Source organism: Lepisosteus oculatus, chromosome 6 (genome assembly GCF_040954835.1).
Source record: "Lepisosteus oculatus isolate fLepOcu1 chromosome 6, fLepOcu1.hap2, whole genome shotgun sequence".
Lineage (NCBI taxonomy): Eukaryota > Metazoa > Chordata > Actinopteri > Semionotiformes > Lepisosteidae > Lepisosteus > Lepisosteus oculatus.
Window position 1 is genome coordinate 43,957,850 of NC_090701.1, and position 22,174 is coordinate 43,980,023.

The following is a 22,174-nucleotide window of genomic DNA, read 5'->3' on the forward strand; positions in this document are numbered from 1 at the left end:
GACTGGAGAGGTGAGTCTTGCCCTCATGTCCGAAGTGAGAACAGGGACTGTGTGCACACCGAGTCCAGTGTGACCAAATGCTCTTGTGGTGCTGGGATAGACTTGGACTCCTTCTCGGATCCTGGAGTGGGGATCTGAATCCATGAACCTTGCGGTGTATGGAAAGGATGCTAAGCCGCAAGGGTTTCCCACGATGCTCTTCTGATCAGCTGGTGTCGGGCATAGCTCAGCCCGTTCTGAGTTGGGCTTCCAAGTAGTGGAATCTTGGAGTAAATGTAAGGATTTGTATACTCTTTTATGCTTTTGAACATAAGTCACAGGTAAGAGGAGGCTTTCTGACCTATCGAGCCTGTTTGATCATTAGTTGATTTGACCCCAGGATCTTATCCAGCTGAGTCTTGAAAGAAAACAGGGTACTGGCTTCAACATCAGGGCTGGACAGCTTGTTCCACCCCCCTACCACCCTTCTGAGAGTACTCGTTTCAAGATGGGCCAGCCTGGTATCGTACTGCCAAGCAGGTGTAGAGACTTCCTGTTCAGACAGCGGTGCAGAGAAACCCTCAGGAGTGCTCACGCTCTTCCTTTTCAAAAGCCATTGAGCCAGTTAACTCCAGAGCTGAGGGAGAAGATCTGTCTGTTTGAAGTGACTCTGGAGTTTGTGCACTGCTTGCAGCGATGAAGTCGCAGCACAAATTCTGATCAGTTTATCAGTCTTCCCAGCTCTAACTTCATGAGTCTCCAGATACTAGATTGTTTATTCCCAGCTCTCCCTGGCGCACTCGGCCCTCTTAACTCTGGGACAGCGAGACAGTGGGGTCCTGGCACAGAGGAGCCGAGCCAGTGTCCCTGGATTGAAGACACAGAGACAGCGGGGTCCCGGGACAGACAGGAGCCGAGGCCAGTGTCTGGATTGAAGACACAGAGACACCGGGGTTCTGGGACAGACAGGAGCTGAGCCAGTGTCCCTGGATTGAAGACACACAGACAGTGGGGTCCCGGGACAGACAGGAGCTGAGCCAGTGTCCCTGGATTGAAGACACACAGACAGTGGGTCCCGGGACAGACAGGAGCCGAGGCCAGTGTCCCTGGATTGAAGACACAGAGACAGTGGGGTCCTGGGACAGACAGGAGCTGAGCCAGTGTCCCTGGATTGAAGACACAGAGACAGCGGGGGTCCTGGGACAGACAGGAGCCAAGCAAGTGTCTCTGGATTAAACAGGTAGAGAATCAGCAAGGTGCCTGGCCAGAGGGGTGTTTCAAACTACAGAGCCTCGGACGTCAGAAAGGTGGATAAATGGGTTTAATATTTGCGATACAGTGCAGAGTTTATATACAACTGTGCTTGGCAACTGAAGACAACAGTCCACGACATAAACAGAATATTGCAGCAACAAAATCATATTGGTACAAATACAGGAATTACAAAGGAAGGGTTAAATATATATGTTTAAATGTTTCTATACAAGTTTAGGAAGAAGCCCTGCGCTGGACCGGCATCCCTGTGCTTCCGGGCGCGGCTCTGGGCCGAGCACAAGTCAGGGGTGGCTGCCTCCTCACGCCAGCGGAGAGAAAGCCGAAGACAGCAGCTCGTAAGGAGCAGGCCGGGCCAGGGAGTCCAGAGCCTTCCCCGGTCAGCCTCAGGGCTCGGGCGGGACCGGGACGCGAGGGGAGATTGGGACGTCTTCTCACAGGGAGGCTAACCCAGACTGGCCGCAGCTAGGCCTGGGCAGCAGTACAAACATCCGCTTCCTTCGCCCGGCCTGACGTCGCAAGAGAGCGCCCTCACTCGGCCCTGAGAAACACACAGACAAGCAGCGGGCTCTCAGAACACATGAGCAGAGTGGTTTTTAATTCATTCAAGCGTCCTGTTGGCCTCTCCATTCCTTCACCCCACTTCTGTGCTCCCTTCTTCCAAACTCAAGCTGAAGAGCTTCACTGGCAGGAGAGCACATACTGGACTGCAGCTCTATTTTTTAAATTGGATTATTATTAGAAGGTGGTATAGTGGTTAGCATAGTTGCCTCGCAGCACTGAGGCCCTGGTTTGATTCCTGGGGAGCTATCTGCATGGAGTTTGTATGTTATCCCTATGTTCACATCCCTCTGGGTACTCGAATTTCCTCCTAAAGGCCGAAGACCTACTGGTAGATTCACTGCATTCTGGGAAAGCTGGCCGTGGTGTGAGTGTGTGTTTTTCTGTGTAACCTGCGATAGACTGGCGCCCCTTCCGGGGTGTATCCTGCCTAGTGCCCAAGGGCGGTTCTAGGCTCCAGCTCCTCTGTGACACTGGATTGGACAATGTGGTTAGATAACGGATGGGTGGAGTTTTACTACAGAGGCCCACTCAAGGTTCCTCAGGCTAGTTGCCCACAGCCTGTCTAGAAACTGGACACAGGCAGACCTGGCTGCCCAGAGAGGAGAAGCTCAGAGACCACAGCCTGGACATAGAAACTGGACACAGACAGACCTGGCTGTCCAGAGAGGACAGGCTCAGAGACCACAGCCTGTACATAGAAACTGGACACAGACAGACCTGACTGTCCAGAGAGGACAGGCTCAGAGACCACAGCCTGGCCATAGAAACTGGACACAGACAGACCTGGCTGTCCAGAGAGGACAGGCTCAGTGACACAGCCTGGCCATAGAAACTGGACACAGACAGACCTGGCTGCCCAGAGAGGACAGGCTCAGTGACACAGCCTGGCCATAGAAACTGGAGACAGACAGAACTGTTTGTCCAGAGAGGACAGCCTCAGAAACCACAGCCTGGCCATAGAAACTGGACACAGACAGACCTGGCTGCCCAGAGAGGACAGACTCAATGACACAGCCTGGACTCAGGCAGACCTGGCTGCCCAGAGAGGACAGGCTCAGTGACACAGCCTGGCCATAGAAACTGGACTCAGACAGACCTGGCTGCCCAGAGAGGACAGACTCAATGACACAGCCTGGACACAGACACACCTGGCTGCCCAGAGAGGACAGGCTCAGAGGCCACAGCCTGGCCATAGAAACTGGACACAGACAGACCTGGCTGTCCAGAGAGGACAGGCTCAGTGACACAGCCTGGCCATAGAAACTGGAGACAGACAGAACTGTTTGTCCAGAGAGGACAGCCTCAGAAACCACAGCCTGGCCATAGAAACTGGACACAGACAGACCTGGCTGCCCAGAGAGGACAGACTCAATGACACAGCCTGGACTCAGGCAGACCTGGCTGCCCAGAGAGGACAGGCTCAGTGACACAGCCTGGCCATAGAAACTGGACTCAGACAGACCTGGCTGCCCAGAGAGGACAGACTCAATGACACAGCCTGGACACAGACACACCTGGCTGCCCAGAGAGGACAGGCTCAGAGGCCACAGCCTGGCCATAGAAACTGGACACAGACAGACCTGGCTGTCCAGAGAGGACAGGCTCAGTGACCACAGCCTGGCCATAGAAACTGGACACAGACAGACCTGGCTGTCCAGAGAGGACAGGCTCAGTGACACAGCCTGGACACAGAAACTGGACACAGACAGACCTGGCTGTCCAGAGAGGACAGGCTCAGTGACCATTGCTAGAAGTAAGAGGCAGAGATACTGAGAGATCAGAGACTCCAGCCCCTCTCCCCCTCCTGTTCTGTCTGTGACTCACAGGGCGGTGCTCTTGCTGAAGATGCGGCGGTACTTCTCCTTCTCCTCTGTCTCCTTCTCCTTCAGCTTCCTCTCCAGGTCCCGCAGCTCACGGCTCACAGCTGGCGCCAGTGAGGGGTCCAACATCAGCACCTGGGCGAAGTCTGAACGGGCTTCCTTCTCATTCCACACCGCAGCATGAGCCTTCCCTCGCTTGAAGTACGCCTTGACATTGTCTGAAAGAGAGAGAGGCACTATGACGTACTGGACACTCCAGTACATTAACACTGCACTGAGAGAGAGGGGTTAATACAGTCCAGACACACTGACTGGACACTCCAGTACATTAACACTGCACTGAGAGAGAGGGGTTAATACAGTACAGACACACTGACTGGACACTACAGTACATTAACACTGCACTGAGAGAGAGGGGTCAATACAGTACAGACACACTGACTGGACACTCCAGTACATTAACACTGCACTGAGAGAGAGGGGTTAATACAGTACAGACACACTGACTGGACACTCCAGTACATTAACACTGCACTGAGAGAGAGGGGTTAATACAGTCCAGACACACTGACTGGACACTCCAGTACATTAACACTGCACTGAGAGAGAGGGGTTAATACAGTCCAGACACACTGACTGGACACTCCAGTACATTAACACTGCACTGAGAGAGAGGGGTTAATACAGTCCAGACACACTGACTGGACACTCCAGTACATTAACACTGCACTGAGAGAGAGGGGTTAATACAGTCCAGACACACTGACTGGACACTCCAGTACATTAACACTGCACTGAGAGAGAGGGGTTAACACAGTCCAGACACACTGACTGGACACTCCAGTACATTAACACTGCACTGAGAGAGAGGGGTTAATACAGTCCAGACACACTGACTGGACACTCCAGTACATTAACACTGCACTGAGAGAGAGGGGTAAACACACTTTAGTATGTCACTGTGCCTATATTTGGTCAGCGTCTCTTCTCCTTGTCTTCTCTCAGCCTGGTCACACCAGTGTCAGAGAGCCAGACTAGAGGGCATACTACAGCACGGCGCGGCGCAGGGCTACAGTACCTTCATACTTGTACAGTATGGAGGAGCAGTGCTCCAGCACCTCGTAGTACTGCCCCTGCAGCAGCCGGCACTGGCAGTAGTTCAGCAGGAGGGGGGTGATCATGTGGTCCAGACGGATCCAGGCCTGGTCCCCCGGCCGCTCCTGGTGGACACAGAGAGATCACTGTTACAGCACTCTTAGATCAGTGCAGACTCTGGGTGGGAGGAGACACACTGGCCATCTATGCCACTAGAAGTAGGCTCTACAACATCAACCACCCCCATTCAAATTTGGTTGTGATTATTTGAAAGTGTGATCAAACCCATTGCCCTATACGGCAGTGAAGTGATGGTCTGCTTGTAGAGCTGGGTTACACTAAATGAGACAAATGTAGAAACATCCTCCATGTGCAGAGACAAACCTCAAACAGCCCGTACAGGGCCGAATGAGGCCAATAAACATTTCTAAGAAATATGCAGAGTATTCAAATAGTGGTTACACCTGAAAAATAGTGACCAGAATTCCTATCACCGCAAGAGTCCCGCTGAGTCAAGAGCTGATCCCAAAGAAGAGCCCTCAGAGGCAGCTGGTCCTGAGGCTCACTGCCACCAGCCACAGCACAGCGACAAATCACAACACAAACACTACTTCACCCACTGGGACACGCACAAACACGACACCAACTGGGATGCTACAGAACACCAAACACACAACACACACTATCTTAACATCTGACCAGGAGAATTAACAGCAAGGAGAAACAGAGGCTGACGAAGTACAGGCTCAGTGACCACAGCCTGGACATAGAAACTGGGCGACACAGGCAGGCTGTGCTCCCACTGCCAGCAAGGAGAAATAGAGACAGAGGCTTTGTACTGCACTGTGACAAATATTCTGGAATTAGACAAACATGCTCCGTGTCAGGGGGCTCTGAGTCAGGGGGCTCCGTGTCAGGGGGTCTGTGTCAGGGGGTCTGTGTCAGGGGAGTCTGTGTCAGGGGAGTCTGAGTGAGGGGGCTCTGAGAGAAGGGGTTTTTCATCAGAAGGCTCTGTATGAAGCAGCTCTGGGTGAGGGGTTTTCTCTTCACAGATCTGTTAATTACATCATGATAACCTTCATCTGCAGGTTCTTCAGGCAGGCGATGGCATTGTGGTATTTCTCTACAGCAGCTGTGATCTGGCCCTGGCGGAAAAGTTCATTCCCTTCCTCATGTATAATAGGAACAGCAGCCAACTTCTCCTCATCAGACATTGCCCAGGCGTCCTGTCTGTATGAGCCTGGGGGCAGAACCTTAAACAGAGAGAGGGGTTAATACAGTCCAGACACACTGACTGGACACTCCAGTACATTAACACTGCACTGAGAGAGAGGGGTTAATACAGTACAGACACTGACTGGACACTACAGGACATTAACACTGCACTGAGAGAGAGGGGTTAATACAGTCCAGACACACTGACTGGACACTCCAGTACATTAACACTGCACTGAGAGAGATGGGTTAATACAGTTCAGACACACTGACTGGACACTACAGTACATTAACACTGCACTGAGAGAGAGGGGTTAATACAGACACACTGACTGACCTGCAGCAGTTCTATAGTGAAGACAAGAGGCTGGTGCTCCTTTTGCAGGCGGTCAAGGTCAGCATGCCCCAGGGAATGATGGGAATGGATCTGGGCGACCCCACAGCAGTGCCTCTGGCCTTCCAGAGGGTCCTTCCCTTCAGCAATGTTCCTCAGTGACTGAGAGACCAGGGGATACACAGCTGTGTGCTGGAGAGAGACAGAAAAACAACATAAACTGGAATGCTACAGAACCCTAAACAGACAATACACACTAGCCGAATATTTGACCAAGATAAGAAACAGGGAAAAGAAACAGACCCTGAGGAAGTACAGGCTCAGTGACCACAGCCTGGCCATAGAAACTAGACATAGACAGACCTGGCTGTCCAGAGAGGACAGGCTCAGTGACCACAGCCTGGCCATAGAAACTGGACACAGACAGACCTGGCTGTCCAGAGAGAACAGGCTCAGTGACCACAGCCTGGCCATAGAAACTGGACACAGACAGACCTGGCTGTCCAGAGAGAACAGGCTCAGTGACCACAGCCTGGCCATAGAAACTAGACACAGACAGACCTGGCTGTCCAGAGAGGACAGGCTGTACTCCCACTGCCAGCAGGGAGAAACAGAGACAGAGGTGCACTTCCTGCTGCACTGTGACAGATATTCTGGGATTAGACATTCTTCACCAACTTTACTGATCTAATCCCCAGCACTTCCACACCTGTCAGTTCCCAATCCTGCTGGGAGATGGAGGAAGGAACTCAGCTGAACTGGCAGCCCAGTATGTGATCTCCTGTCACAGCCTGAGGAACAGTGAGCCTGGCTCTCAATAATGCTCCATGTGTTTACATGTAAATATCTTATGATGTGTCTGTATTGTAAATGTCTGTAGATTTGATGTTAATTGTATTTGTTTTGCTTTGGCAACACTGATTCACTCATGGGTCGTGCCAATAAAGTGTCTTGAATTGAACTGATTGACTGCGGACACAGTGAAGACAAGACACTGCAAGCTCATTCACATCCAGTTCAGTCTCGTTCCCCTAACCCTCCCCTGAGCCACCCCAAGACCTAACCCCATACCCCTCCACTGAGACACCCCAATACCTGACCCTATACCTCTCCACTGAGACACCCCCATCCCCAACCCTGTACCCCTCCACTGACACACCCCAATACCTGACCCTATACCTCTCCACTGAGACACCCCAATACCTGAACCTGTACCTCTCCACTAAGACACCTAAATACCTGACCTCATACCCCTCCACTGACACCCCAATACCTGACCCTATACCTCTCCACTGAGACACCCCAATACCTGAACCTGTACCTCTCCACTGAGACACCCAAATACCTGACCTCATACCCCTCCACTGACACCCCAATACCTGACCCCATACCTCTACACCAAGACACCTCAATATCCAACCCCATACCCCTCCACTGAGACACCCCAATACCTGAAACCACACCCCTCCACTGATGCACCCCAACACCTGACCCCATGCCACTCAATGAAGACACCCCACTATCCGTAGCCCAGACCCCTTCAGTCGATTGCGGGCTCCTGAGTGGTTCTGGGTGGTCTGAAGGCCGTGGCAAGAGAGGAGTACCGCCCACCACCGAGCGGGTAATTCCTCCTGACCTCAGAGAGCCAGAGGCACTGGCCGCTGGCGTGAACAGGGGCTCAGGGGTAACCCTCAAGCGCGAGGTGATCTGGGGACACGCAGCAGCTTCGGGCTCTGCTGGTTCTGCCGACGGTCACGGGGGCTCAGCCGCGATTCATCACACCGCCGGTACCTTGGTGTCACAGGCGAACTCGGCGATCTCGCCCTCCCTCATCGTGCTGATGATCGTCTCCCACACAGCCAGCTTGAACTTCTTGCCCAGGATGAGCTCCATGGGCTTGCAGCGCCCCCCCATGGACCGAGAGTCATCCAGCACCGTCCCATCGGAGGAGAGGGCTGTGCGATAGTGAAACACCACCTGCAGGACAGGAGCGGACAGGACATCATCCACCAATGTCCCCTCGATGGTTTTTCTCCAGCGGGGCTGAGTGGTGTAAAAAGCTGTAGTGCAGGATGCCTAGGGCGTCGACCGGTCCCAGGTGAGAACTTGGCGATTGACCGAAAAGACCCCAGGCAAGGCCCAAGGGGCATAATGACATGTATATCTGTTGTTGATTTTGTGAAAGTTGGCAATAGTTAACTAAAAGGAAGTACCCGCAGTACAGCATGTAGTATTAAGAGAGATTTTCAAGTACTACCTATTGAGCTGACTGATAATTGCAAAATTGTGTTATTTAACGACTCCCCTGAAGGTCTGTTTGTTTTGGCACGTTATCTGAATTTTTGATTGTTTGCTGTTCAGTAATGTCATTAATTATGCGTGAACCGTACCTCCCGAATGCTAAAAAAAACTTTGATGAAGTTCTTGAAGATTCAATTTACCACGTGCAAATGTCTATTTTTCTATATTTCCTTTGATGTTTGTTCAACAGTTGATTGATGTGGTTTGCAATAAACCGCTTACTTACGTACTTAGTATTGTGCACGCTAATGCATACAGTTTTACCACGGACTTTTTTATTCACAACATAGCAGGTATAATGCAAATCACGCACAGCATATCTTCAACTTCGACCGTCAAGTTCAACAGTTCACTAATCACTATAAAAAACAGCAAGTCCGTATGTCACTGAAAATTACAGAAGTCTTCACTTCTTTCTTACCGACTGAAGTTTAAATCTAACTCGTGCTGTACACAACCATATTGTTCAGTTATCATTTCTGGCGCCTGTTTTTCAACGACAACCATCGCGTGTACTCCACGTCGAGATTAATATTAATCCCATGAGCATGTCTAAATGTAACTCTTCCAGCCGGTGTCGAGACTTTGTTTTTATAATGTTCACCAGACTGAATCCGCGTTCGCAATCTGCGTTTCATGCAGGCAAGGTGGCGGTTCAATACGGCTCAAATATGATACAATTGTCTTTTTACGCAACGCCTCACAATGACGCTACACATTATGTAAACAGGAAATGGCGAAAGTATAATATAGTGCGTTAACTTATGTAAAAGACACGAAATTAGTCATACTAGAGCCACAACCGTAGATACACGTGAAGGTCATTAACGGGAAAATTCACAGTCACAGTCAAAATTATTTCCGCACAGAAAACGTCCCTCTGAGTTTGCTGCGCCGCAGCTTAAAAAAAAGGCGCGCGTCCGCGCAGCTGAGAGTGAACAGTGATCACAACTCCAGAATAGAGAGAGGAACAAGTAAAGGTTTCTTCCATGCTGAAAAGAGAAGAAAGAAAACACAACGTTTCGGCTGTGGAGCCTTCTTCGGGTTCTGTCACTATGTGATCTCGAACAGCCCATCCTGAGTCGGCTGTGGAGTCGAAACGTTGTGTTTTCTTGTCTTTTCAGCATGGAATACACTTTTCCTTGCTCCTTTGCAGCCTACGCATTCTGACGCAGCTACCCCCCTGAGGACTGGGACAGCCTGCTGCCTCAGGATGGGCTGTTCGAGATCACATAGTGACAGTAGTTAACACAATTAACACTGCACTGAGAGAGAGGGGTTAATACAGTACAGACACACTGACTGGACACTCCAGTACATTAACACTGCACTGAGAGAGAGGGGTTAATACAGTACAGACACACTGACTGGACACTCCAGTACATTAACACTGCACTGAGAGAGAGGGGTTAATACAGTACAGACACACTGACTGGACACTACAGGTCATTAACACTGCACTGAGAGAGAGGGGTTAATACATTCCAGACACACTGACTGGACACTACAGGACATTAACACTGCACTGAGAGAGAGGGGTTAATACAGTCCAGACACACTGACTGGACACTCCAGTACATTAACACTGCACTGAGAGAGAGGGGTTAATACAGTCCAGACACACTGACTGGACACTCCAGTACATTAACACTGCACTGAGAGAGAGGGGTTAATACAGTCCAGACAGACTGACTGGACACTCCAGTACATTAACACTGCACTGAGAGAGAGGGGTTAATACAGTACAGACACACTGACTGGACACTACAGGACATTAACACTGCACTGAGAGAGAGGGGTTAATACAGTCCAGACACACTGACTGGACACTCCAGTACATTAACACTGCACTGAGAGAGAGGGGTTAATACAGTCCAGACACACTGACTGGACACTCCAGTACATTAACACTGCACTGAGAGAGAGGGGTTAATACAGTCCAGACACACTGACTGGACACTCCAGTACATTAACACTGCACTGAGAGAGAGGGGTTAATACAGTACAGACACACTGACTGGACACTCCAGTACATTAACACTGCACTGAGAGAGAGGGGTTAATACAGTACAGACACACTGACTGGACACTACAGGACATTAACACTGCACTGAGAGAGAGGGGTTAATACAGCAGATCTGTATTTCCACCCCCACCCACCACTGTGTTGAATAAACTCCACTCCATACTAAAGATCGCCCACAACCCCCCTGGTGCAGCAGTTCCTCTCTGCTGCCCTGATCTGTGCAGTGGGGCTGCTGTGTGTCACTTCACTGGGAGAAGTCAATTACTCCAGGTCAGCAGTGCAGGTAAACTGGGTTCCCGTGGGATAGGACCAATAATAGCTCATGAATTGTAATACGTTAAATCCGGTACAACAAAAAATCCGGCCCAGTATATTGTTTTAACACCTCCCCCAGGTAATCGCACAGTGTAAAACTGATACTTTTGGTACTGAAAACCGCTTTGCTAAAAGCCCAGACAAGCCTTGTTGTAAAATAAGTGACTTAATCACTGGAACAACATCGATGCTTTTATTTATTTATTTTTTTGGTGGATGAATGATTAATAACTTAAGTTATGCTAAAAAAAATACGTTTTTTTTCCAAGTGTTTTGCTTTGGTTAGTACCAAACCCAGGAGAGGCCAAAACGGACAGGAACATAAACCAATGAAAAACAGCGTCAGAGACCCGGACCAATAAACGTGCGGGGAAACCGTGACCGACAGGTGAATGGACCAATAAAAAGGCGAGAAGCGTGAGCAAGACAGCCGGACGTTTGACACAAAGCATATCCGGTCAGCGACATCCCACCAACGCACAGAGCTCGTCCCGAGGGCTTAGGAACCTTCTGCCTCAAAAAAGCAGGGAAATATTGTGAAATAAAAATATTTAAAAGGTTGGATTTTGTGTAAACGAAGACACAAAGCACATAACGTTATTCAGCTCAGCTGTGAAGGCGGTATCACGGCTGTGAAACGGAATCCGGTTTCTGTGTTGCAACCAGGACCTAAGATAGCCAGGATTCAAACACGTCCAAACAGCCTCTACCATCAAAACGACTCGCTTCCTACCTTGGTTCCGTCGAGGAAGGCCGACAGCTCTCCCTTGCCGCCGCTGATCACCCTTTTCAGGATCCCCTCCTTACTGAGCCTCGCTATCTGCTCCTCCATGACTGTAACCCTCACTCGGTAAAGCTCGGCTCCACTCGGCTTCAGTCGGGTCTCTCTGATCGACTCGTGATGAATCGTGTCGGATCGAGTCTCTCCGTTGTATAAACAGCTCTATACTGTACGGGCAACACCCTACAGCTTATAAACATGAATCAACAGTGTTGGAGATGACAAATACTTACTAATATTTAACATTAACTTACCATAAATACACTATTTACAGTATAAATGTGAACATAAAATGAAAAGGTTATGGATATAGTGGTTACAAAATTGATGGGTGGATGAAAACATGACCTAAAAATGATACAAAATATACTCCACAGAATGCATCTCCTCACCACACCTACCCACTGCTCTGTCTGTCAAAGTAGGGCTGTGTTTTACTACATCTCAGTGCGTCCTGGAGCTGGTGTCAGTTTGTCTCGGTGTCTCAGTGTGTGTCTGTGTTAGTCTGTCAGTCTGGAGCTAGTATCAGTGTGTCTCAGTGTTTCCTGGAGCTGCTGGTGACAGTGTCTCAGTGTGTCCTGGAGCTAGTGTCAGTGGGTCTCAGTGTGTTAGTGTCTCCGAGTGTCTGGAGCTGGTGTCTATGTGTCAGTGTCTCAGTGTCGCTCTGTTCTGATGACGCGGACACCGATTGGCAGACGAGCCAGTAGCTGCACAGACTCCTATATCGATTATTCGTGCCTTTCTGTGTTTCTTCAAACCAGACATCGCCTGTCGATCGCCGTTCTGGAAAGAGGAAAAGTTTGAGAAGTTTAAGTTTTGGAGTGCCGGGGTTGTGCTGGATCTGCGAAAAATACTTAATGATTTGTTTTGGTTTTTGAGTTCAGGACTGCAACACTCGTTGAAGGAGGAGAAGCAGTCAGGATCGAACGGTGCTAGGACCGGATACGCAAGCGGGAAAGAAGTAAGACCAGTTGGGACTGGGGCTCCCAGTTCAATACGTTATCATACAGTAACACGTACAATACACCGTGACCAAATACCCACAACAGACCATACAGTACACCTGAGTGTCATGTTATACAGTAACACGTACAATACACCCTCACCAAATACCCACAACAGACCATACAGTACAGCTCGGTGCATTATTATACAGTAACATGTACACTTCAATATACAGTGCAGTACAGATTGCAAAACCTACACCATGGTACAGCACAGTATACTGTACTTTATTATAGCAAGCTGTGCCAACACAACAGTATAATATTTCACAATTATTAATGCCTTCAGTAAATACAGTTTACAGTTATTTGTGCCTACACTAAACACTCCATAGTACTCATCCTACAGGAAACTATACTTAGAATCATCCCATGATGCAGTAAACTAAGTCTACAATGCAGTAAACTGATTCTACAGTATAATACTGTGTTATACAGTAAACTACACCTACAGCAAGGCACTAAATTCTACCCTGCGATAGTCCGTTATACAGTTAGCAGGACTGTTGGACTGTTGATGTGGTTTAGTGTATAATTCAGTGTGCGGTGGTGCTGCACTGTTCAGTATTACTCTAGAACCTCCAGACAGCACTATGCCAGCTGCAGTCAGGGCTGTAGGACTTGTACCTCGAGCGGGGGTGGTGTTTTGGGGTGTTCAGGCTGACCTTGTTCATGTCCCCCTCAGTGTCAGTTTCGGGCGGGCGACTATAGTTGCCATGGCGACTCAGTTCAATATTGACGACGCCTTCTCCCTGGACGGGGACGAGGAGGCCGAGGTCGGGAGAGAGGGGGCTGAAGGCGGTTCCAGGTTTGGGACGCTCAGCTTCACACGACAGTCTGCCAACACGGGACCAGCCAAAACTGCGAACACGACCATCGGGGTGTCTTCCTCCGCACAGGCTGACCAGTCCAGCCTGAAATACCAGGTACCAGGGGGACTGGGGACTGGGGACTGGGGACAGACACTGGAACAGGGTAGAGAGGGAGAGGACACTGACTCTGGAGTCTCTCTGTGGACACTGACCCTGGAGTCTCTCTGTGGACATTTACCCTGTAGTCTCTCTATGGGTGTCTCACTGTGGACACTTACCCTAGAGTCTCTCTGTGGACATTTACCCTGTAGTCTCTCTATGGGTGTCTCACTGTGGACACTGACCCTGGAGTCTCTCTGTGGACACTGACCCTGTAGTTTCTCTATGGGTGTCTCACTGTGGACACTGACCCTGGAGTCTCTCTGTGGGAGTCTCTCTGTGGACACTGACCCTAGAGTCTCTATATAGGAGTCTCTCTGTGGACACTGACAGTGGAGTCTCTCTGTGGACACTGACCCTGGAGTCTCTCTGTGGGAGTCTCTCTGTGGACACTGACAGTGGAGTCTCTCTGTGGACACTGACCCTGGAGTCTCTCTGTGGGAGTCTCTCTGTGGACACTGACAGTGGAGTCTCTCTGTAGGAGTCTCTCTGTGGACACTGACAGTGGAGTCTCTCTGTGGGTGTCTGTGTGGACACTGACCCTGGAGTCTCTCTGTGGGTGCCTGTGTGGACACTGACCCTGGAGTCTCTCTGTGGGTGTCTGTGTGGAAACTCACCCTAAAGAAATACTAAGAGAAATACAACATAGAGAGGACAGGGTGTCCTTGAGTAAATGAATGGTAGAGTTAATAAGATGTGATTGTGAACTTTCCTCTTAAGCAATAACTGGTTTTGTCTGTTTGTCTGTCTGTCCATCAGAACCTGCAGAACGATGAGGACGGGTTGAGTTCTGGTGGACATGCCTTCAACAGCTTCTTCAAAATCAGGTCTGGTTCTCTGCTGTGTCTGAGAATCTGTCTCTCTGACTGCATATTTGAATTACATAGGGATCCTTTCTCTTGTCTCCTCTGTCACTAACCCCTCTCTCTCAGTGGTATTAATGTACTGGTGTGTCCAGTCGGTGTGTCTGTACTGTATTGACCCCTCTCTCTCAGTGGTGTTAATGTACTGGAGTGTCCAGTCGGTGTGTCTGTACTGTATTGACCCCTCTCTCTCAGTGCAGTGTTAATGTCCTGGAGTGTCCAGTCAGTGTGTCTGTACTGTATTGACCCCTCTCTCTCAGTGCAGTGTTAATGTCCTGGAGTGTCCAGTCAGTGTGTCTGGACTGTATTGACCCCTCTCTCTCAGTGCAGTGTTAATGTACTGGAGTGTCCAGTCAGTGTGTCTGGACTGTATTGACCTCGCTCTCTCAGTGCAGTGTTAATGTACTGGAGTGTCCAGTCAGTGTGTCTGGACTGTATTAACCCCTCTCTCTCATTGCAGTGTTAATGTACTGTAGTGTCCAGTCAGTGTGTCTGGACTGTATTAACCCCTCTCTCTCAGAGCAGTGTTAATGGACTGGAGTGTCCAGTCAGTGTGTCTGTGCTGTATTAACCCCTCTCTCTCAGTGCAGTGTTAATGTACTGTAGTGTCCAGTCAGTGTGTCTGGACTGTATTAACCCCTCTCTCTCAGTGCAGTGTTAATGTACTGGAGTGTCCAGTCAGTGTGTCTGTACTGTATTAACCCCTCTCTCTCAGTGCAGTGTTAATGTACTGGAGTGTCCAGTCAGTGTGTCTGGACTGTATTAACCCCTCTCTCTCAGAGCAGTGTTAATGGACTGGAGTGTCCAGTCAGTGTGTCTGTGCTGTATTAACCCCTCTCTCTCAGTGTAGTGTTAATGTACTGTAGTGTCCAGTCAGTGTGTCTGGACTGTATTAACCCCTCTCTCTCAGTGCAGTGTTAATGTACTGGAGTGTCCAGTCAGTGTGTCTGTACTGTATTAACCCCTCTCTCTCAGTGCAGTGTTAATGTACTGGAGTGTCCAGTCAGTGTGTCTGGACTGTATTAACCCCTCTCTCTCAGTGCAGTGTTAATGTACTGGAGTGTCCAGTCAGTGTGTCTGTACTGTATTAACCCCTCTCTCTCAGTGCAGTGTTAATGTACTGGAGTGTCCAGTCAGTGTGTCTGGACTGTATTAACCCCTCTCTCTCAGTGCAGTGTTAATGTCCTGTAGTGTCCAGTCGGTGTGTCTGGACTGTATTAACCCCTCTCTCTCAGTGCAGTGTTAATGTACTGGAGTGTCCAGTCGGTGTGTCTGGACTGTATTAACCCCTCTCTCTCAGTGCAGTGTTAATGTACTGGAGTGTCCAGTCGGTGTGTCTGGACTGTATTAACCCCTCTCTCTCAGTGCAGTGTTAATGTACTGGAGTGTCCAGTCAGTGTGTCTGTACTGTATTAACCCCTCTCTCTCAGTGCAGTGTTAATGTACTGGAGTGTCCAGTCAGTGTCTGTATTAACCTCTCTGTCTCTCAGGGATCCCAGCTCTCTGTCCACTCGAAGCTCTCAGTGGTCCTTCAGTACTCTGAGCTCCAGCACCCAGCGGTCCTATAGGGAGTGTTTCAGGTGAGTCTGAAGGAGAAGTCTCTCCACTGTCCCGAACTGCATTTTCCAGTGGGAAGCAGTGCTGTGGAAACAGCGCCTCCCAGTCCTTCGCAGGCAGAGGGGAAGTGCAGCTGGCAGCAGACAGGTGAGTGTGGACAAGGGGAGGCAGTGTGTGAGTAAGTCTTCGGAGCTTCAGCTGTGGGTGTTTTTGACTCTGCAACTGGAGGTGACGTGACAGAGCTGGTCGGTCAGTTCTCCTGCCTGTCTTCTTCTCTGGGACTGGGACTTTCATGGGATGTTGTCAATCTGCACGGGGGAGGTCAACTTTGAGCGGGAGTCTCTGCAAGGGGGTGTTGTGATACTGTGTGACCTCACTGGGGGTGTCACTGCAAGGGTATGACCTCACAGCAGGTGAGGGTCCAGTTAGTCATGGCGTTCAGTTTGCTGCTGTTTCCACAGCTGGACACGACACCCCCTGATCCTGAAGAACAGGAGAGTCGTCTGCGCCTCCTTCCTGCTGCTGTTCACTGGACTGGGTCTGTCCGTCTCTCTGTCTTCTCCTCGGTCTGTCTGTCTGTGTCTGCGGCTGGGGTGGCTGTGGTTTAGGGGTGACATGTCTGCGGTGGGGGGGACAGGTGTGGTTTAGGGGTGACGTGTCTGCATCGGGTGTGGTTTAGGGGTGATGTGTCTATGGTGGGGGGAGGGGTGTGGTTTAGGGGTGACGTGTGTTGCGGCGGGGGAGGGTGTGGTTTCGAGGCGATGTGTTTATGGTGGGGGGAGGGTGTGGTTTAGGGGTGACGTGTCTATGGTGGGGGGACAGGTGTGGTTTAGGGGTGACGTGTGTGCGGCGGGGGAGGGTGTGGTTTACGGGTGACGTGTGTGCGGCGGGGGAGGGTGTGGTTTAGGGGTGACGTGTCAGTGGTGGGGGGTGGGTGTGGTTTAGGGGTGACGTGTGTGCGGCGGGGGAGGGTGTGGTTTAGGGGTGACGTGTCAGTGGTGGGGGGTGGGTGTGGTTTAGGGGTGATGTGTGTGCGGCGGGGGAGGGTGTGGTTTAGGGGTGACGTGTCAGTGGTGGGGGGTGGGTGTGGTTTAGGGGTGATGTGTGTGCGGCGGGGGAGGGTGTGGTTTAGGGGTGACGTGTCTGCGGTGGGGGAGTGGGTGTGGTTTAGGGGTGATGTGTCTATGGTGGCGGAGGGTGTGGTATCGAGGTGACGTGTTTATGGTGGGGGGAAAGTGTGGTTTAGGGGTGACGTGTCTGCAGTGGGGGTGGGTGTGGTTTAGGGGTGACGTGTCAGTGGTGGGGGGAGGGTGTGGTTTAGGGGTGACGTGTCTGCGGTGGGGGTGGGTGTGGTTTAGGGGTGACGTGTCTGCGGTGGATGTGGGTGTGGTTTAGGGGTGACGTGTCTGCGGTGGGGGTGGGTGTGGTTTAGGGGTGACGTGTCTGCGGTGGATATGGGTGTGGTTTAGGGGTGACGTGTCTGCGGTGGGGGTGGGTGTGGTTTAGGGGTGACGTGTCTGCAATGGGGGTGATGGGTGTGGTTTAGGGGTGACGTGTCAGTGGTGGGGGGTGGGTGTGGTTTAGGGGTGACGTGTCTGCGGTGGGGGTGGGTGTGGTTTAGGGGTGACGTGTCTGCGGTGGGGGAGGGTGTGGTTTAGGGGTGACGTGTCAGTGATGGGGGGTGGGTGTGGTTTAGGGGTGACGTGTCTGCGGTGGGGGTGGGTGTGGTTTAGGGGTGACGTGTCAGTGATGGGGGGTGGGTGTGGTTTAGGGGTGACGTGTCTGCGGTGGGGGGAGGGTGTGGTTTAGGGGTGACGTGTCTATGGTGGGGGGGTGGGTGTGGTTTAGGGGTGACGTGTTTATGGTGGGGGGAAAGTGTGGTTTAGGGGTGACGTGTCTGCAGTGGGGGTGGGTGTGGTTTAGGGGTGACGTGTCTGCGGCGGGGGAGTGGATGTGGGTGTGGTTTAGGGGTGAAGTGTCTGCGGTGGGGGTGGGTGTGGTTTAGGGGTGACGTGTCTGCGGTGGGGGTGGGTGTGGTTTAGGGGTGACGTGTCTGCGGTGGGGGTGGGTGTGGTTTAGGGGTGACGTGTCTGCAATGGGGGTGATGGGTGTGGTTTAGGGGTGACGTGTCAGTGGTGGGGGGTGGGTGTGGTTTAGGGGTGACGTGTCTGCGGTGGGGGTGGGTGTGGTTTAGGGGTGACGTGTCTGCAATGGGGGTGATGGGTGTGGTTTAGGGGTGACGTGTCAGTGGTGGGGGGTGGGTGTGGTTTAGGGGTGACGTGTCTGCGGTGGGGGTGGGTGTGGTTTAGGGGTGACGTGTCTATGGTGGGGGGAGGGTGTGGTTTAGGGGTGACGTGTCTGCCGCAGGGGGATAATTAGTAATAGGATATAAAATTAGAATCAGACCTGCTGGCCACTGGTTCTGTCCTATTCTATTAGAAAAAAGAAAATCTTGTGTTGTTACCCTCTGACCTGGTGCCTCCCCTCTGTTCCAGCTTTGATACTCGCTGGTATAGCTGTACAGATGAATCCTGCTGCAGGTAAATAATACCCCCTTCTTGTCCTGTCTGTCTCTCAGTCAGTGTGCCTGTGTGTTATCTGTGTGCTCAGTCAGCCTCTCCTCCTGTCTGTCTCTCAGTCAGTGTGCCTGTGTGTTATCTGTGTGCTCAGTCAGTCTCTCCTCCTGTCTGTCTCTCTGTCAGTGTGCCTGTGTGCTATCTGTGTGCTCAGTCAGTTTCTCGTCCTGTCTGTCTTTCAGTCGTTGTGTCTGTGTGTTATCTGTCTTTGTCTGTCAGTGCGTCCTGGAGCTGGTGTCAGTGTGTCAGTGTCTCAGAGTGTCCTGGAGCTGGTGTCAGTGTGTCAGTGTCTCAGAGTGTCCTGGAGCTGGTGTCAGTGTGTCAGTGTCTCAGAGTGTCCTGGAGCTGGTATCAGTGTGTCGGTGTCTCAGAGTGTCCTGGAGCTGGTATCAGTGTGTCAGTGTGTCAGTGTGTCAGTGTGTCAGTGTGTCAGTGTGTCAGTGTGTCAGTGTCTCAGAGTGTCCTGGTCCTGGAGCTGGTGTCAGTGTGTCAGTGTGTCAGTGTCTCAGTGTGTCAGTGTCTCAGAGTGTCCTGGAGCTGGTATCAGTGTGTCAGTGTGTCAGTGTGTCAGTGTGTCAGTGTCTCAGTGTCTCAGTGTCTCAGTGTCTCAGTGTCTCAGTGTCTCAGTGTCTCCTGGAGCTGGTGTCAGTGTGTCAGTGTGTCTCGGGGTATCTTGGGGTGTCTCAGTGTGTCTTGGTGTGATCTCTCTCCAGGTGTGTCCAGTGCCATCTTCTTTGTTCCTGGTTTCCTCCTCTTCATTCCCGGAGGTACGTGTTGGATCATCTGGGACTTGTTTTGTTATGTGGTTCATGCAGGGTGTCATTAAATGTTGCCCAGCTGTCTCTGAAGTGTGTTTAGTATTGGTAGCAGTGGTCCTTGGCAGCTGTCATTCATTCCCGATCGGACATGAGCTTCAGCCTAACCTCAGAGTATCAGAGGGACCAGCAGTCCCTTCTTGCACAGGAAAGATTCTTGATTGCAGCGGCAGCAGTCAGTCCCTGTGATTTTCTAGCCTCTTGCCTTTGAAAGAGAGCGATCTTCATGGGAACAGTATACAGCCTGGCCTACAGAATACAGTGGGCAGCGACGGTCTAGTCAGCTAGTCACACCATCTTCCAACATATTGGATGATTTCACACAGTAGTCCCATCAATTAACTACATCAACGTTAAGGGCAGTGATTACACCTGCAGACTCATACAGGTGGACATAGATCTCACCTGGAATTTAAAGCCAAAACCTTCCATATCTGAGTCCAGAACCACGGTTCCACACTGCTTCCATAGACCAAACTCTGTCAATGAAGTGTTAATGTACTGGAGTGGAGTGTCCAGTCAGTGTGTCTGTACTGTATTAACCCCTCTCTCTCACTGCAGTGTTAATGTCCTGTAGTGTCCAGTCAGTGTGTCTGTACTGTATTAACCCCTCTCTCTCACTGCAGTGTTAATGTACTGTAGTGTCCAGTCAGTGTGTCTGTACTGTATTAACCCCTCTCTCTCAGTGCAGTGTTAATGTACTGGAGTATCTAGGCAGTCCTTGTAAGTAATAACCTGTCTCTCTTTCTCTCAGTGTATCATGTCATCTTTATCTACTGCGCTGTCCAAGGGAAGAGAGGATTCCGGTTCTTCTACCTGCCTTACTTCGAGAAGTGACATTTGAATTCTTAACCTTTGACCTCCAAGACATGTTTGAACTCTCACCTCTCTGTGACATCTTTGATGTACATATTTGTTTAAAACACATCTTCACTATGGGTATTTTTAGTTTTTATGCATTTACATTTATTCTGCATTGTGTCTATTTTGAACTGCAGAATAAAAGTAAATTCAAATAATAGTAATTCAGGTTATCTGTTCCTCCTTCTCTGACACATCACTTTCACAGTAAAGTCTGGAGTGTCTCAGACTGCTCTGTTAGTGTCAATTCAGTATGATTATAATCTCACTTAATAACTAATCCAGCTAACAGTAAAGTCAGTCCAATACAGCCTGGAGTGTCTCAGACTGCAGTCATTGTCACTGGGAGTCCAATTATAGTCCCAGTTAATAACTAATCAAGATCACAGTAATGTCAGTCCAGTACAGCTTGGAGTGTCTCAGACTGCTGTCAGTGTCACTGGGTGTCTAATTATAATCCCAGTTAATAACTAATCAGTATTTTACCTAATTACTGTATTTCTACTTTTTCTTTTTGTTTTTGAGTTTCCTGTTTTGATTTTAATATTGCAATGATTCATTCGGGAGTGTCGTATAGCACAATCATGGGTTTTATCACTACAGTGGAAAGGAATGACTGGCTTCTTCCAGTGTCCCTGTTCATGAACTTGTTGTGTGATTCCTTAATGGCTCTGATGTACTGTGGAACAACCACTGAGTGTCTGTCTGTGGGAGTGACTGTCTGTCTGCCTGTTTGTGTCTCAGTGTGTCTGTCTGTCATTTACAGAGTGAAAACTTCATGTCTCTGTACCTGTGCCAAAATAAACTGAGGATGAAGCTGACAATAAAAAACTGAGAAAAATAAAAAATGATCTGTGTATGGGGTTTGACTTGCTTCTGTTCTGCTGGCCGGTTGTGATCTTGGCAGGTACCAGCAGAACTCAGGTTGGACGGGTTATGGTCCCCTGTGTGGACCTAGAAGCTGTCTGGTGAATGAAACCTTCAGATCTTTCTCAGAGTGAAGCTTTAAAAAACGTCCCCCTGCAACCCAGTGTGCTGTGAGGGGCTGTGTGCGTCAGTCTGGACCCTGATGAGAAGACCAAAGCATGGAAGGGTGGGTCCGGTAGAGGCAGGGGTCAAGAGGGTCTCGGATCTTGTTACAGGTTGGTCGGGTCCAGTAGAGCTCTCCCAGCGAACAGAACATGACATGGAGAAGTTCCTCAGTCTCTAGTGGCTCCCTGACGACCCCCATCGGGGCTGTCTCCTGTCTTCTTCATTGTCAACCTCACTGGTTTCGCCATTGATGGGTCGGACCTTTGGTTCAACACAGGTCTCTCGCTTTCGAATGTTCCCATGTGGACAGTCCTGTCTCTCTCAACACCCGTCTCTCACTGTCGGAGGTTCAGTTCCATCTGTCCCTCTTGGTACCGGTGTCTCGCTTTCTGGCGTTCGGTTCTGTCTGTCCCTCTCAGTACCTGTCTCTTGGTGTCTGAACTTGAATTCTGACTGTTTCTGTCGGTACTGGTCTCTCGCTGTCAGGCCTTCGGTTCCTCCTTCTCCGTGGCTTTGTCTGTTTGTTGACACAAGTCATCTCCAGAGCCAGTGTTTTGAGAATACCTCTGTGGATGTAAGCTGAGTCCCCAGTCACCTGCTCCAGGACTGGCTCAGGAATTGCTATAGGTATTCAGTGAAGGCAAATGATGTTACAGACCCTTTTCAGTTGGAACAACGGGCTGAGTGCCCTTCTCTTGTATCTAACCTTTCTTATGGATCCCCCTGAGCATTCAAAATAAAAGTTGTGAGTCTGTGATGGTGATTCTTTACAGGTTGTTTCCTCTTGGACATA

At 50.4% G+C, this 22,174-nt stretch overlaps 2 protein-coding genes across 2 annotated transcripts; one reads left to right on the forward strand and one right to left on the reverse strand.

Annotated features, from left to right (window-relative positions):
- Nucleotides 1-1,283: 1,283 nt before the first annotated feature.
- On the reverse strand, nucleotides 1,284-11,753 carry aip (aryl hydrocarbon receptor interacting protein). The gene is made up of 7 exons (XM_069191397.1): nucleotides 11,655-11,753; nucleotides 8,071-8,256; nucleotides 6,283-6,471; nucleotides 5,807-5,983; nucleotides 4,714-4,855; nucleotides 3,640-3,853; nucleotides 1,284-1,792 (listed from the first exon to the last, which is right to left on the reverse strand). Exons 1-7 carry the CDS (start codon nucleotides 11,751-11,753, stop codon nucleotides 1,783-1,785), a joined length of 1,017 nt encoding a protein of 338 aa, XP_069047498.1. The 3' UTR covers nucleotides 1,284-1,782.
- tmem134 (transmembrane protein 134) lies at nucleotides 11,683-21,197 on the forward strand. The gene is made up of 9 exons (XM_069191398.1): nucleotides 11,683-11,771; nucleotides 12,587-12,663; nucleotides 13,392-13,632; nucleotides 14,437-14,504; nucleotides 16,031-16,120; nucleotides 16,559-16,635; nucleotides 18,593-18,637; nucleotides 19,387-19,440; nucleotides 20,243-21,197. Exons 3-9 carry the CDS (start codon nucleotides 13,423-13,425, stop codon nucleotides 20,323-20,325), a joined length of 627 nt encoding a protein of 208 aa, XP_069047499.1. The 5' UTR covers nucleotides 11,683-11,771; nucleotides 12,587-12,663; nucleotides 13,392-13,422; the 3' UTR covers nucleotides 20,326-21,197.
- Nucleotides 21,198-22,174: the final 977 nt, after the last annotated feature.